The sequence below is a fragment of the Ranitomeya variabilis genome, chromosome 3, assembly GCF_051348905.1.
Source record: "Ranitomeya variabilis isolate aRanVar5 chromosome 3, aRanVar5.hap1, whole genome shotgun sequence".
Taxonomy (NCBI): domain Eukaryota; kingdom Metazoa; phylum Chordata; class Amphibia; order Anura; family Dendrobatidae; genus Ranitomeya; species Ranitomeya variabilis.
The window spans coordinates 397982596-398000229 of NC_135234.1; the positions used below are offsets into that span (position 1 = coordinate 397982596).

Here is a 17634-nt window from a genome sequence, read left to right on the forward strand (position 1 = left end):
CTGACCCCGGAGGGGGGTGTCATTCTGGGCTGGATATGCTTCAGATATGGCCCTCTTGATCCAATTTGCAATGGTATTCTCCGCGCCACCTTCTTTCCTTTATTTTGACCCGATGGACGAACAAATAAATTCTGGTAACCACTCCATAATTTGGTTTGCTATAACTAGTGCAAAATCGTACGTCGAATGTCAAGAGTATGGAATTCCTCCTCCTTTGCATTTGTTGGATTCTGGCAAAAGGAGGGGAGGACGATGTCATGTGAATGGTGGAAATCGGACACCACATTGGGCAGAAAAGACGGATCAAGATGAACAACTATACAATCATCTCTGATTATTAAGTAAGGTTCTTTTATAGACAATGCCTGTAATTCCCCTATTCGTCTTGCCGTAGTTATAGCGACTAGGAAGGCTGCTTTGAACGAAAGAAGCCGAGGGGTATAGGAGGCTAGAGGTTCAAATGGAGGTTGTGTAATGCCCCCGTCTCACATAGCGAGATCGCTAGCGAGATCGCTGCTGAGTCACTAGTTTTGTGACGCAACAGCGACCTCCATAGCGATCTCGCTATGTGTGACACGTACCAGCGATCAGGCCCCTGCTGCGAGATCGCTGGTCGTGTCGGAATGGCCTGGACCTTTTTTTGGTCGTTGAGGCCCCGCTGACATCGCTGAATCGGTGTGTGTGACACCGATCCAGCGATGTCTTCACTGGTAACCAGGGTAAACATCGGGTTACTAAGCGCAGGGCCGCGCTTAGTAACCCGATGTTTACCCTGGTTACCAGCGTAAATGTAAAAAAAAAACAAACAGTACATACTCGCCTTCTGATGTCCGTCAGGTCCCTTGCCGTCTGCTTCCTGCTCTCACTGACTCCCGGCCGTACAGTGAGAAGTGAGAGCACAGCAGTGACGTCACCGCTGCGCTCTGCTCTCACAGTACGGCGGCTCAGTCAGAGAGCAGGAAGCAGACGGCAAGGGACCTGGACACCGAAAGGCGAGTATGTACTGTTTGTTTTTTTTGGTAACCAGGGTAAACATCGGGTTACTAAGCGCGGCCCTGCGCTTAGTAACCCGATGTTTACCCTGGTTACCGGGTGCTGCAGGGGGACTTCGGCATCGTTGAAGACAGTTTCAACGATGCCGAAGTCGTTCCCCTGATCGTTGATCGCTGGAGAGAGCGGTCCGTGTGACAGCTCCCCAGCGACCACACAGCGACTTACCAACGATCACGGCCAGGTCATATCGCTGGTCGTGATCGTTGGTAAATCGCTATGTGAGACGGGGCCTTAAGGCCTTTGAGGACTAAATTTAGATCCCAGGAGGGGATAACTGTTTGAATCCTGGGACGCAGTCTGACACTGACACCATGAACCTTTTAATCCAATTATGGTTGACTAGGTCCTGATCGAATACAGAGCTCAGAGCCGAGACATGATCCTTCAAGGTACTAGGCTTGAGGCATAACTAATCCTTTCTGTAAGAAATCCAATATTTGCAAAATATTAGGGTGGAACGGATCTGGTACATTAGAAGTGCACCAGGATGAAAATTTTGGTGACTGGTTTCCTGGAGTTTTGTAAGGTGGAAATTATTTTGTCCGAAAGGCCCTTTGCACTCAATACCTGGGCTTCAATAACCAAGCAGCTAATTTCAGCTTTTGAGGATCCGGATGATGCAGAGGTCCCTGCGAGAGAAGGTCGGTTCCCAGTGGTAACTGAACTGGACCATCTATGATAAGGTTGAACCAGCTCCTTCTTGGCCACATTGGAGGCACTAGGATGGCTGGTACCTGATTTCTTGGATCTTCTGAAGAGCCTTTGCCAGCAACGGAATGGGAGGAAACGCATAGGCTAACTGGAAGCTCCACTGCTGAGCAAAGGTATCCTCTACCCTGGACCTGTTCCTGGGGTTCAGGGAGAAATACAGTACAGACCAAAAGTTTGGACACACCTTCTCATTTAAAGATATTTTTGTATTTTCATGACTATGAAAATTGTACATTCACACTGAAGGCATCAAAACTATGAATTAACACATTTGGAATTATATACTTAACAAAAAAGTGAAACAACTGAAATTATGTCTTCTATTCTAGGTTCTTCAAAGTAGCCACCTTTTGCATTGATGACTGCTTTGCACACTCGGCATTCTCTTGATGAGCTTCAAGAGGTAGTCACCGGGAATGGTTTTCAATTCACAGGTGTGCCCTGTCAGGTTTAATAAGTGGGATTTCTTGCCTTATAAATGAGATTGGGACCATCAGTTGTGTTGTGCAGAAGTCTGGTGGATACACAGCTGATAGTCCTACTGAACAGACTGTTAGAATTTGTATTATGGCATGAAAAAAGCAGCCAAGTAAAGAAAAACGAGTGGCCATCATTACTTTAAGAAATGAAGGTCAGTCAGTCCGAAAAATTGGGCAAACTTTGAAAGTGTCCCCAAGTGCAGTTGCAAAAACCATCAAGCGCTATAAAGAAACTGGCTCACATGAGGACCGCCCCAGGAAACGAAGACCAAGAGTCACCTCTGCTTCTGAGGATAAGTTTATCTGAGTCACCAGCCTCAGAAATCGCAGGTTAACAGCAGCTCAGATTAGAGACCGGTCAATGCCACACAGAGTTCTAGCAGCAGACACATCTCTACAACAACTGTTAAGAGGAGACTTTGTGCAGCAGGCCTTCATGGTAAAATAGCTGCTAGGAAACCACTGCTAAGGACAGGCAGAAGAGACTTATTTGGGCTAAAGAACACAAGGAATGGACATTAGACCAGTGGAAATCTGTGCTTTGGTCTGATGAGACCAAATTTGAGATCTTTGGTTCCAACCACCGTGTCTTTGTGCGACACAGAAAAGGTGAACGGATGGACTCTACATGCCTGGTTCCCACCGTGAAGCATGGAGGAGGGGGTGTGATGGTGTGGGGGTGCTTTGCTGGTGACACTGTTGGGGATTTATTCAAAATTGAAGGCATACTGAACCAGCATGGCTACCACAGCATTTTGAGGCGGCATGCCATTCCATCCGGTTTGCGTTTAGTTGGACCATCATTTATTTTTCAACGGGACAATGACCCCAAACACAATTCCAGGCCGTGTAAGGGCTATTTGACCAAGAAGGAGAGTGATGGGGTGCTACGCCAGATGACCTGGCCTCTACAGTCACCAGACCTGATCCCAATCGAGATGGTTTGGGGTGAGCTGGACCGCAGAGTGAAGGCAAAAGGGCCAACAAGTGCTAAGCATCTCTGGGAACTCCTTCAAGATTGTTGGAAGACCATTCCCGTTGACTACCTCTTGAAGCTCATCAAGAGAATGCCAAGAGTGTGCAAAGCAGTCATCACAGCAAAAGGTGGCTGCTTTGAAGAACCTAGAATATAAGACATAACAAAAAAGTGAAACAATTAAGTATATAATTCCACATGTGATAATTCATAGTTTTGATGCCTTCAGTGTGAATTTACAATTTTCATAGTCATGAAAATACAGAAAAATCTTTAAATGAGGTGTGTCCAAACTTTTGGCGCGCGCGTATATATATATATATATATATATATATATATATATATATATATATATATATATATATATATATATATATATACATACATATACATATACATACATACATACATACATATACATATATCTCTATCACCCCTACTAATCTTAAGCTTAATGTTTTATAAAAATTATTTTTTTTGCAACAGCTATTTCAGTTTTATATATCTAATAACTGTTGAACACAGTAATGTTTCTGCCTTGAAATGAGGTTTATTGTACTAACAGAAAATGTGCAATCTGCATTCAAACAAAATTAGACAGGTACATAAGTATGGGCACCTCACTAGAAAAGTGACATTAATATTTAGTAGATCCTCCTTTTGCAAAAATAACAGCCTCTAGTCGCTTCCAAAGGCTTTTAATGAGTTCCTGGATCCTGGATGAAGGTATTTTTGACCATTCCTCTTTACAAAACAATTCCAGTTCAGTTAAGTTTGATGGTCGCCGAGCATGGACAGCCCTCTTCAAATGATCCCACAGATGTTCAATGATATTCAGGTCTGGGATGGCCATTCCAGAACAGTGTAATTGTTCCTCTGCATGAATGCCTGAGTAGATTTGTAGCGGTGTTTTGGATCATTGTCTTGCTGAAAGATCCATCCCCTGCGTAACTTCAACTTTGTCACTGATTCATGAACATTATTGTCAAGAATCTGCTGATACTGAGCGGAATCCATGCATCCCTCAACTTTAACAAGATTCCCGATGCCGGCATTGGCCACACAGCCCCAAAGCATGATGGAACCTCCACCAAATTTTACTGTGGGTAGCAAGTGTTTTTCTTGGAATGCTGTGTTTTTTGGCCGCCATGCATAACGCCTTTTTGTATGACTAAACAACTCAATCTTGGTTTCATCAGTCCACAGGACCTTCTTCCAAAAAGAAATTGGCTTCTCCAAATGTGCTTTTGCATACCTTAGCCGACTCGGTTTGTGGCGTGCTTGCAGAAACGGCTTCTTTCGCATCACTCTCCCATACAGCTTCTCCTTGTGCAAAGTGCGTTGTATAGTTGACTGATGCACAGTGACACCATCTGCAGCAAGTTTTTGCTGCAGCTCTCTGGAGGTGGTCTGAGGATTGTCCTTGACTGATCTCACCATTCTTCTTCTCTGCCTTTCTGATGTTTTTCTTGGCCTGCCACTTCTGGCCTTAACAAGAACTGTACCTGTGTTCTTTCATTTCCTTACTATGTTCCTCACAGTGGAAATTGACAGATTAAATCTCAGACAGCTTTTTGTATCCTTCCCCTGAACAACTATGTTGAATAATCTTTGTTTTCAGATCATTTGACAGTTGTTTTGAGACCATGATGCCACTCTTCAGAGGAGATTCAAACAGGAGAACAACTTGCAAGTGGCCACTTTAAGTAGCTTTTCTCATGATTGCATACACCTGGCTATGAAGTTCAAAGCTCAATGAGGTTACAAAACCAAAAAAAGTGCTTTAGTAAGTCAGTAAAAAGTAGGTAGGAGTATTTAAAACAAGAAAATGATAAGGGTGCCCATACTTATGCACCTGTCAAATTTTGTTTGAATGCAGATTGCACATTTTCTGTTAGTACAATAAACCTCATTTCAAGGCAGAAACATTACTGTGTCCAACAGTTATTACATATATGAAACTGAAATAGCTGTTGCAAAAAAAACTATTTTTATAAAACATTAAGCTTAAGATTAATAGGGGTGCCCAAACTTTTTTATATAACTGCAAAAAAAAAAAAATATATATATATATATATATATATATATATATATATATATATATATATATATATATATATATATATATATATATATATATAGTATTGAGGAGAACAGGGTATTGGTACTCCCTTACCGAAAATCAACTGCTTCAAACAGTACACTGGCAGCTACATCTTTCCAACCCCACCATATTAGAAACCTACCTGTTGGGGAACTCATCAGGACTAAACGCAATAGTTCTGATGATTCTATATATACACACAAGTGAAAGTAAAAAAAGTTTGCAGCAGATTACAAAACCATGGTTACCCTAAATGGTGTTTGGAAAGAGCCCATTCGATTGTCAGGAATATTAGCAGAGACTCTTTACTTAAACATAAATGTAAGAAAAATAAAACGGATAACAATATTATTACATTCACCATGGGGTACAGTCCACAGTTTAACCAGATCACTGATATCATACGGAAGTACATACCTATTTTGCGACAAGATACAATTCTGAGAAACATCTTGGATAATCACATGATCCGATTTGTGCCAAAAAGAGCAACTACATTAAAAACCTTTTGTCTCCCAGCTTATTTGTGGATGTAGAACGAGATCAAAGGAAAAACTGGCTTAGTGCTGTTGGTTTCCACAAATGTGGAGCTAACGTGTGCAAATGTTGCCAGTATGCTACAAAGGATAAAAAATTTGTCTCTTTTACAAACAAAAAAGAGTTTCCAATGCGCAGTTTTATAAATTGCAATACGGACAATGTTATTTAATTCAGTGCAATATTTGTCAACTTCAATATGTGGGCTGTACCATGAACCCTCTGGAAAAACGCATCCATAAACATTTGTCCGATGCGGTTAATTTGCCTCCAGCAGGTTTCTCTGCAGTTTCACGACATTTCGCCAATAAGCATAATGGGGATCTAAAATCTTTTTCCTTCAAAGGAATAGAGAAAGTGTCTAAGCCCGTTAGGGGGGGCAACTTACACGAAAAAATCCTGGCAAGGGAAAGTAAGTGGATTTTTTTTTTACTGGAAACTAGAGTACCGTGTGGTTTAAATAGCCGCATGGACTTGATAATGCAATATTAAAAATAAATTGAGATGTTATAATAGAAGCTCTATAGTCACAGTAATTTATTTAATATGAAATAATTCCACTATTACCCCCCTTTTTTTCTTGTTTTGTGCTGTGAATATCTGAATATTTAATATGAATCTTTTTTTGTATCCTATAGATATAGTTGATTTTAATTTGTATTTAATGTGGATTTTATATATTCGTTTTTTTCATGTTGTTGAAATCCTAGGGGAAAGATCAATTACGCAAGGGGTTACTGTTGGCCATGGGGTTAACTGGGTTAAATCAAATCTATTGGAATTTTCTATACACACCTGTGACACCCAGTAACCCATATGGGCCTTTTTTTTTTTTTTTTTTCTCCTCCTTCCCTATACTACATTTGCAGTCTTGATTCAGTACTCATTTGGACCTGGAGGAAGACACATGTGGTGTCGAAACATGTCGTCCATAAGGGATAGAATGTATGCTATATTGTAACTGAAGAAATCTGGAACTTTTTAATGGATAAATAAAAGAGGGATTTTTGGTTCTTACCGTAAAATCTCTTTCTTGGAGCCTTCATTGGGGGACACAGGTAACCATGGGTGTATGCTGCTGTCACTAGGAGGCTGACACTATGCAAATAAAGAAGTAACTCCTCCCCGGCAGTATACACCCTCCGACAGGCACCAGGCAACTCAGTTGGTGCAAAAGCAGTAGTAGGAACAGGTAATATAAAACTCAACCTATGTAGCAACCCACAACAACGGCACGTTAGCCAACACGGTACAACTTCAAGGGAGGGTGCTGTGTCCCCCAATGAAGGCTCCAAGAAAGAGATTTTACGGTAAGAACCAAAAATCCCTCTTTCTTTCTCGCTTCATTGGGGGACACAGGTAACCATGGGACGTCCCAAAGCAGTCCCTAGGGCGGGTATTCTGCAGAAAAAGAGGAGTCAGGTTGGCCGGTGAGAAACCGCCGCCTGCAGTATCCTCCTACCCAGGCTCGCGTCCACGGAAGCCTGAGTATGCACCCCGTAGAATTTGACAAAGGTGTGCATGGAAGACCACGTAGCGGCCTTGCAAACCTGCGAGGCCGAAGCTTGGTGACGAACTGCCCAGGAAGCTCCCACTGCCCGGGTAGAGTGAGCCTTCACCCCCTAAGGAGGCTGTTTGTCTTGGACGCGGTATGCCTCCAAAACCGCTGAACGGATCCAACGAGCAATCGTGGACTTGGAGGCAGGAAGACCCTTTCGACGCCCATCCGAGACGACGAACAGAGGATCGGCCTGACGAAAAGAGGCAGTTCTGGCGATGTAAATCCGGATAGCCCTGACCACATCCAGCTTGTGAAGGGATTTCTCCAATGGATGAACCGGGGAAGGGCAAAAGGACGGGAGGACAATGTCCTCGTTGATATGAAAAGATGAGACAACTTTCGGTAAGAAGGAAGGAACCGGACGAAGAACCACCTTGTCTTGATGCAGGACCAGAAAGGGAGAACGACAGGATAAAGCCGCCAGCTCTGAAACCCTTCTAATTGAGGTGATGGCGATCAAAAAGGCTACCTTCCAGGATAGAAGCGAGAAGGAAACATCCTGAAGCGGTTCAAAGGGCGGCCGCTGCAGGGCATCTAAGACGAGGTTGAGATCCCAAGGCTCAACAGGAGACCGGTAAGGGGGAGCTATATGAGCGACCCCCTGGATGAAGGTCCTCACCTGAGGCAGGGAAGCCAGGTCTCTTTGAAAAAGAATTGATAGAGCGGAGATCTGACCCTTCAAGGTGCTAAGGGAAAGACCCGAATCTAGGCCCGTTTGAAGAAAGCTGAGAAAGGAAGGAAGGGAAAAGGCCATAGGAAACAGATTGTTATTCTGACACCACCGGAAAAAAGGCCTTCCAACATCTGTGGTAGACACGCGATGAGGCCGGTTTTCTCGCTCTTATCATAGTCTGGATGACGCTATGAGAAAAACCCGCGTTCTTCAGGACCGCGGCCTCAACGGCCATACCGTTAAATTCAGCGACCGAGAATTCGGGTGGGAGAGAGGCCCCTGTGAAAGAAGGTCCGGAAGATCCGGAAGTCTCCACGGAACATCCGATAACATGTTTATCAGCTCTGCGTACCAGGCTCTGCGAGGCCAATTTGGAGCTACCAAGAGTACGGGGACCCCTTCCGACTTGATCTTCTTTACAACCCTTGGGATCAGAGGGAGAGGCGGGAACAGATAGGGCATCCGGAACTGGGCCCAAGAGATCACGAGAGCGTCGCATCCGACGGCCATCGGGTCCCGAGACCTGGCGACGTACTGGGGAACTTTGTGGTTTGCCCGGGAGGCCATCAAGTCGACGTCCGGAACGCCCCACCGCTGGCAAATCTGGCTGAAGATTGCTGGAAGAAGAGACCACTCACCCGCCACGATGCCCTGGCGACTTAGAAAGTCGGCCTCCCAATTGTCCACCCCTGGGATGTGGACGGCTGACAGAGGGAACATGACCCTCCGCCCAGCGGAAAATTTTTGCTACTTCCGCCATGACTTGACTGCTGTGAGTCCCCCCTTGGTGATTTATGTATGCCACGGCCGTGGCGTTGTCCGACTGAATGCGGACCGGCTTTCCCGAAAGGAGAGACTCCCAGCGGATGAGGGCTAGAAAGATGGCTCTGATTTCCAAGAGTTTGATCGAGAGGCACGCCTCTTGAGCAGTCCAGCGGCCCTGGGCTGTGAGGTGGAGAAAGACCGCTCCCCAACCTTGGAGACTGGCGTCGGTGGTAATCACCTGCCAGTGGGGGGGGGTAAAAATGACCTCCCGCGCAGAATGGAGGTGGACAGCGTCCACCAAGAGAGAGACTGTCTCACCCTGGGGGAGAGGCGAAACGGACGGTCCAGGAAAAGCGGGTTCCTGTCCCAGGCAGACAGAAGAGCCAGCTGGAGGGGACGAGAGTGGAACTGAGCATAGGGGACCGCTTCCATAGAAGCGACCATTCTCCCCAGAACTCTCATGGCTAGACGAAGGGACAGAGGACTCGGACCCTTTAACGCTCTGACACCCCGACGAAGAGAAAGAAACTTCTCCTTGGGAAGGAAGACCTGAGCCCGAAAGGTATCGAATTCCATGCCTAGGAACTCCAGCCGTTGGGTTGGAATCAAGGAAGACTTCTGGTAGTTGATCAACCAGCCTAGGCGAACTAAGGTGTCCAGAGTAAGATGGAGGCTCTGGCTGCAATCCCCCTGGGATGAGCCCTTGATCAATAGGTCGTCGAGGTATGGGATTACCAGAATCCCTTTTGAACGCAGGATGGCCATGACAGCTGCCATGACCTTCGTAAAGACCCTGGGAGCAGATGCCAGCCCGAAGGGGAGGGCAGTGAACTTGTAATGATGCTCCCTGATCGCGAATCGGAGGAACCTCTGATGCTGCACGCAAATAGGAATGTGAAGGTACGCATCCCGAATGTCCACTGAGCACAGAAACTCTCCCGGCTCCATGGACGCGATCACCGAGCGCAGAGATTCCATTTTGAAGTGTTGAATCCGAAGGTGGCGGTTCAATCGTTTGAGATCCAGAATCGGACGGAGAGAGCCGTCCTTTTTTGGAACCACGAACAGGTTTGAATAAAACCCGGAAAACCGCTGACGAAAAGGCACCGGCACTACGACTCCCGAGGCGAGGAGCGAATCGACGGCTTGGAGAAGCCCTGGGAGATGAGAGGGCTTTTTGGGAGGACGAGAGAGCTGGTGGGAGGAAAGCAGGACGGGCAGAAAGGAGATGGCTGACCTGAAACCCACTTTTTCTTACAGTGAGCGCAGGCGTAATGGATGGCCGTAGGGGCAAAGGCCGGGGTGGGGTCGGACATAAGTGGATATTACCTTGTCCCCAGAGAATACTGCCAGGTGGAGTAGGAGGTAGCGCTGAGCCTGGTGAAAAACAGCGGTAACCGCAGGTGCCTGTGTTCCCCCGAGAAATCCTGTGTCCCACGCGATGAGCAGACGCTGACACGCTGACAGGGAGCAGGAAGCAGGAGAAAAGAGCGCGGAGAAAGTGCGACGCTGTGGGCGTGCACAGGACCGAAGGGGGGAAAGAAAGGAACGCCCCCTGTAAAGCTGAAAGCAATCCGGCTGCTATACCGTCGACCGCCACAAGAGGGCGCTCAAGCGGCAAGAAAGGGAAAAGCAGGGAGACGCTGCACATCCCGGCCGCACTAATTCCGGCCACCACCAGAGGGCGCTCAAGCGCTAAGAAAGGGATAAACAGTGAGGCAGAGAGAAATGGCGGGCGAACGAGCCTGCAAGTTTGAATAAGGAGGGAAAAGATGCCAGCCTTCCTGCTCTCATTCCTACGTGAGCTCAACGCCCGAATATGCAGCCCACCTCCCTGTCAGATGCTCCCCTATGGTAAGAGGAGATCGCCGCTGGGCAGGGTATTGGTGGGGGTGGGGGATTTTGTTGCTTGAAGATTCCCTACCTGCAGATGAGGAATCATCAGGATCCCTGGTAGATAGAGGGTCCTGGAAGTAGTCCTCCTTCCCGCGCCACGACTCTCCGGCGCAGAAGACGGCGTCGACCCCTGAACAGGGGGAGAGGGTCACTGGATGTGACCGCCGTCTTCCTCTCAGCCCGCTCCGAGGAGAGGGATGAGGAGGGGAAACGGGCAGGACTGGCCACCGAAGAAAGGGTCACCCTGAACACCCGAATGGGTGACAGGGGACAGAGTCCTGCCCAGCGGGTCCGAGAGGGTGCGATGTGGGTGATACCACACTGCTCTCTCGGTCGCTCAAAGTGGGGAAGACAGGGTGAGAAAACTGCACCCTGTTACCCTGAAGAAAGTATCTGAAAAAGAAAGGGGAAATTATTAAAAACAAACAACAAATCCCTGTAAAAGAAATGCGGATCTGGTGTTAGATCCAGGTCCGCCTCCTACAGACACTAAGCAAAAACTGAGCTGCCTGGTGCCTGTCGGAGGGTGTATACTGCCGGGGAGGAGTTACTTCTTTATTTGCATAGTGTCAGCCTCCTAGTGACAGCAGCATACACCCATGGTTACCTGTGTCCCCAAATGAAGCGAGAAAGAAAGGTATATTTTACTTTACCATTGGACTGATCGCTGGAGAAACAAAAAGTTTTTTCTTTACATGTATGGATATATATATTATATTTTATCCAGAAAGATGAAGGCAGCACTCCAATAGAAAAAATAAATGTGGTTTATAGGCCCACGTGCGACGTTTCAGTCATAGATGTGGACCTTTCTCAAGCTTTTTTGCACCCTTTATAGATAGACAGATAGACAGACAGACAGACAGACAGACAGACAGACAGACAGACAGACAGACAGACAGACAGACAGACAGACAGACAGACAGACAGACAGACAGACAGACAGACAGACAGACTACACACATATTGGGTATTGCTGAATTCGTAAAGGTCCAATCTATCAAAATATAAAAATAAGTTACTTCAATCAGTAGGGAAAAATAGGAAAAAAATAAATAAACCCAAACTAGGGCCGTAAAATTTCAATAAAAGGCATATATTATATCTCACACCAAAAATACTCAAGTATAAGCCGACCTGAGTATCAGTCGAGGCACCTAATTTTGCCATGGAAAACTTGGTAAGCTTATTGACTCGAGTATAAGCCAGGTATGCATTGTCCACTCATCCCTGTCCTGCATCTCTGTTGTCCCCACGCGGCAGCTCTTCCTGTGCTCAGCGGTCATATGGTACCGCTCATTAAGGTAATGACGTGTGCCGATTTATTACCTAAAGAGCGGAACCACGTGACCGCTGAGCACAGGAAGAGCTGACGGCGCCGGAATGGAAATGAAGCGACTGAGATGCAGCGACGGCGTGAGGAGGGCGAGTATGAGGTCTTCTGTTAGCCGGCAGCTGCAGCTGTCACTGTGCCACAGCCGCCGGCTCCTGCCGCTGCTCCGTCGTTCCCCCTCCCCTGCCGGCTTTGTGGACAATAACTCATGTATAAGCAGAGGGGGCGTTTTCAGCACAAAAAAAAAATGTGCTGAAAATCTCGGCTTATACACGAGTAATAATATATGTGTATATATGTGTTTATATGTGTATATATGTGTTTATATGTGTATATATATATATATATATATATATATATATATATATATATATATATATATATATATATATATATATATATATATATATATATATATATATATATATACACATACACACATACATACATACATATACATACATACACACACACACACACACACACATATATACATTTCTCAAAAATATTTTTTCATAAAAAATTTCCCAAAATTTTTTTTTCATAAAACTTACAGTTGAAGATGAAATGGAGATTCTTAGCGCATAAATTGCCCAATTCATGTGTGCCCATCAACCACGGCAAGGTGATCTCCCCCTGATGGGTCCTACTCTACCATAGATGCCACTCTTGGGCCACCAGCCTACAACTCTGGACAAAACATGTCACTCTGGGCTAAACCTACAACTTATGGGCAGGTAGAGTTGATTACCGCCACCTGCAAGGTCAATGGGAGGAGTGCAAGATAAGTCTGGATGCTGCCACATCCATATGAAAAAATATATCAGAGTAGGGCCCATCAGGGGGAGATCACCTTGCCGTGGTTGATGGGCACACATGAATTGGGCAATTTATGCGCTAAGAATCGCCATTTCATCTTTAACTGTAAGTTTTATGAAAAAATATTTTTGAGAAATGTATATTTGTCTGTGTTTTCACATGGCCGATTCATGTACATGTGCTGCTGTGTTCTTTTTTATCTATGTGATGCAGTTTGCACGTGTTCACATTGGGAGTGCTGATTGGTTATATATATATATATATATATCGTAATATTCCAACGCACTTGGAATTTATTCCTATTTTTCAGTGCATCACATGATGAAATTAATTACATCATTCAAAAGTACAACTTGTCCGGCAAAAACAAGCCCTCATAAGGCTATTTTGATGGAAAAATGAAGTTATGGCTTTTGGAAGAAGGGGAGGAAAAACAAACAAAGGAATGGAAAAATCGCCATGTCATGAAGGGATTAGGTACATGACTATCACTGTAGCTGAAATGAGTGTCACAGAATATGCCAGAGATGCCTCTAAAAGTTTAATCAACATAACAAGTATACCTTAATCGGGCTGTCATTGTACAACCAGGCTAAGAAATCCGTGGAGTTCCAGTAAGTAGCTGGTGATTCCCAGTCCCCATCAGACCAAAGCAAATCAGGCTCATACCTGAAAATTATTAAGAGTACAAACAAAATAATCAGGTTAATGGCAAACAGATCAAGCAGGAAAAAAAACTGCTGAGATGCACAGGGGAACAAAGTCCATACACACAGGGCACTGGGTTATGTTTTGCCATATTTCTTAAAAATGTTGCTTTACCCCATCAGGACTGGATGTTAGGAAGAAGCTCTTTTGTTCCCACCTCTTTACTGCTGCAATCCAGGACTGCTACTTTATTTGCTGACATGGCCACATGAGAGCTCACTTTTGGAGGGATGAGTTGTAATCGTCAGTGGCACCATTTTAGGCTACATATGACGTATTACCAGACTTCTATTAATTCTTATTGGGAAGAAATAGAAAATTAAAAAACACAAATCAGCAATACTGCCATTGTGTTGAAGGAACCTGTCCGGTAGGTTCAGATTATCTATTTCTCAGGCTAAGGGTTAGAACTATAAGGGTACGTGCCCACGATCAGGAATTGATGCGGGTTTGACGCTGGGTATTTATGCGGTGTCAGACCCGCAGCGGCCAGATGTTACAGCACAGTGGATGAGACTTCTAGAATCCCATGTCCACTATGTGTGTATGAGCGCCTGTGGGTCACCCGCGGACACTGACATGCGGCACAAATTTCAGGATCACAGCAGGTCAATTTCTATTCTGGAGACACTAGTCTCCCCAACAGTAATTTCTTCAATAAGAAGTTTATTGGACGCGGTAAATCTACATGGTGTAGTGAACACAGGATTTACCTGCGAAATAGGCTGCAGCCATAGTGCTGCTACTTCCAGATCATGGGAACGTAGCCTAAGGGCGCATTCAGCCGCATAAAACGGATGAATGTCACAATCCTCGGACTGGCTGTCAGCTCTCCTGCCAGCTGCACAGAAACCAGAAATACAGGCAGTCATGCTCGGGTCAGGAGAGCCGACGGCCAGTCCGAGCATTGCTATGTGATCCTCGTCCGTGTCTGACTGCACACTTATCCTGATCAGGTTTGTGTCATAGGTAGCACTAAGCAGTGAGTGGAACAAAAACCACATTATAATAGCACTGTACCATGCTCCGCTGCAGTCATCAGGGCGAGGCGCAGCACTGGGCGGTCATGTTCAGTTGATTGATGCCCCGCTCAGCAGGATGTCAAACATTGCTATGAGTGCAGAACCGTGACTGCTCAGTGAGATTAGAAGCTGGGTTTTTCCTTTCTCCCAAGTGTTCCCTATGACACGGACATGACGTGGGTGACAATTATTACCCTTAGCCTGCTGTCTTCACTTAGGTGGGCAATCCTGACTGGGCAGCTTGGACGTTTTGCACAATTCAATGTGCTGCATAAAGGGTTCAATCCATTCTGCGGGTCATTACGATTAAAGCGATATTAAATTATATCTAACAGAAGAAGGTAAAAATAAAAGAAACCAGAAATGTTATTTTTATGAACAGGGTTTAATGACACCTTTATACAATAAGTAATACTACTTTTGCATCAAAGCAAACATTTTGGGGTATATACGACTGTTCTGGTAGCGAGCATGAACAGAAAACAAATTCGGGGATTGTTTTACATTTTTATGCTGTTCACCATGCAGTTTAATTGACCATGAACCTTATTTTGGGAGTCGGTACGATTGCCAAATTTATATTGGGTTTTACTACATTTTTCCACAAGAAAGCTTTTTTTCTTTAAAACACAAAATGAGCCATTCCTTAATTTTATTTAATGTGCTGTAACTCTTACCGCTACTGTTTTGGGGAGGGAGTAGAAGGTGGCTATGGGTACCCTCACCCTGTATGTGCTCTTATGTGCCGTGACCCCCCACAATGTTTGGGGGGGAAGCATCAGGACGTTGGCTATGGACCCCATGATTTCTATGCACTTCCGGACTGTGAGGTTTGCTGCCATGTAGCATGATTACATTATGGGGATGACGGACTTGCATTGCTTACTCTTCTTACTTTTAGGTTATACATTACAACACAGTAAGACAACATGTACCTCATTACCAGATCATACAGTTCTGGCATCGTCTTTGCTAGCACAAAATACTGGGTTTTGAAGCCATTTTTCTTGTCTGCTAAATAAAGAGGATGAAACCACTCCAGTAACGAATGATATAGTCCATAGCGCAACTTTCTGCAAAACAAAGACGCCATCAGTACCGGGCATTCTAGCGTTACAGGGCAATAGTGATACACCTGCACATTGGACACAAACCTTTTTTTCAGTGCATTTCCAAGATCACCTACAAGATCTCGATGGGGTCCAGTGTCCACGGCATTCCAGTTCCAGGATACAGGAGACCCCCAGTTAGTGAAGCCTTCATGGTGTTTTGTGGTGAGGACGACATACCTAACGAGAGAAGGCATGTGGATGCCAGTACATTCCAATTAAATAAAACCTCAGCTAACCATTACCTATCCAATCCCATTGCCCCGATGCTGCAGCCAATCACCAGCATTTGCATGCACAGCACATGACCAGTGAGGCCAGCGATTGGCTATTGTGCTCACATGGATGTAGAACATTGGCATTGCAGGAAAGCAAACCATTTTTTTCCTATTCCAAGTAACCCTTTAAGAGAAAGTCGATACACTTGTTTCTAGAACCAGTTTTGTTATTTGCGCTTTCATAAAGAATGTGGGAGTTTTTGGCAATAAACTTCCTGCTGCTGTCGGCACTAGGGAGAAGGTAACAATCCCGGGGGCGTCAGAGCTGTATATTAAAGCGTCCCACATCAACAATAATCCGGAGCCGACACAGCAAGGCAGAATTCATTATAGGGGCAGGAACGTCTTCCCCATAGGGGGCGGCATACTAGTGGGAGGCACTTTATTCTCCGCGCGATACACAGAACCATTCTTCCTTCCAATAGCTCTCATTTTATTGTGGAACCCTGGGCATAAACACATTACGGCCCCTGGATCCCCACTGACAGGTGAAGGCTGCCCTCACACTGATCATTTGTAGTTGGTTTGGTATAGTAATAAAGTTTGATCACTTTGTTACATACATCAGAGTGGGGGCTAATCTAGGAGATCAGTGGGGTGGCACACACAGATCCTCCCTTATAGTCTATGGGAGTCCAGGGAAGGAGGCCTGACACCAGGCAGGGAACGAGTTAAGAGGCTTTCTGGAAGACGAGCCTGATCACGTGACTCTTTGTCATGTGACCTGGGTAACACACACGGGGGCCGCCGCTGACAGGACATGCTGGGAGTTGTAGTGGCAGCACACACACACTTAATTACCGAGCCCCGGCCGCCTCGAACAGCTCAGCCCACGCATCCGGATCGAAGAACTCGGCGGTGAATTGTGGGGCGAAGTCGGCGTAGGAGAAGCCGGGCGGGTAGTTCTTACTCATGAACTGCACATAGGCGGCGCTCTGCTCGTGCTGCCAGTTCCACCAGAACCACTCACTGCCGAACGAGGGCACCGAGAACACTCCCCAGTGCAGGAAGATGCCGAACTTCGCCTCGTCAAACCAGCACGGCAGGGGGCGCTTATCCAGCGAGTCCCAGGTGGGCGCATAGCGGGTGGCAGACCCCGTGCGGACGGCTACTATGCACAGGAGGACAGAGGCCAAGCACCGGACAGCCGCCATGACACCGGCACCACTAGTCCGTCTGTATGAGAGGAGCGGAAGCAGCGACACCCCGTGCTTTGCAGAAAGCTCTAGTCAGCCCCGCCCTGTTCTGTGCTGCCGCCCAATAAAACATCTCGTGCTTGTGTAGGGGGCGGGGCTGGATGTCATGCTCCGCCCACCATCATTATTACAGACGGCGGCTTTTATTTCTCGGCTGTGATAGCTGCGCTCAGGCTCAGTGTGCGGGGCTCAGTGTGCGGGGCTCAGTGTGAGGAGCTCAGGGCTCGGCTGTGGTCACACTTGGGTCAGAGGCTAACATGAAGTCTTTGTCACCAGCTCAGTCACATTTGTTTTTTTTATTCTGTGTTTATTGCGTGATAAAAGGAAATACACGTCAGACCATTATATATGAAGTAATATAGGCGGACCCAGTGGAAAACAGCAGGGAGCAGGGCTGCCACTCGGGATTTCGGG

At 46.0% G+C, this 17634-nt stretch overlaps 1 protein-coding gene across 1 annotated transcript in view; it reads right to left on the minus strand.

Annotated features, from left to right (window-relative positions):
- The window catches only part of FUCA1 (alpha-L-fucosidase 1), a 32448-nt gene extending 15182 nt beyond the window's left edge, over nt 1–17266 (minus strand). Inside the window, exons 1-4 of the mRNA XM_077296142.1 lie at nt 16826–17266; nt 15792–15926; nt 15573–15710; nt 13471–13576 (exon numbers count right to left, since the gene is read on the minus strand). Of these exons, the coding sequence (XP_077152257.1) occupies nt 13471–13576; nt 15573–15710; nt 15792–15926; nt 16826–17178 (732 nt within the window). The 5' untranslated portion in view covers nt 17179–17266. The remainder of the gene's footprint in view (nt 1–13470; nt 13577–15572; nt 15711–15791; nt 15927–16825) is intronic.
- Nucleotides 17267–17634: the final 368 nt, after the last annotated feature.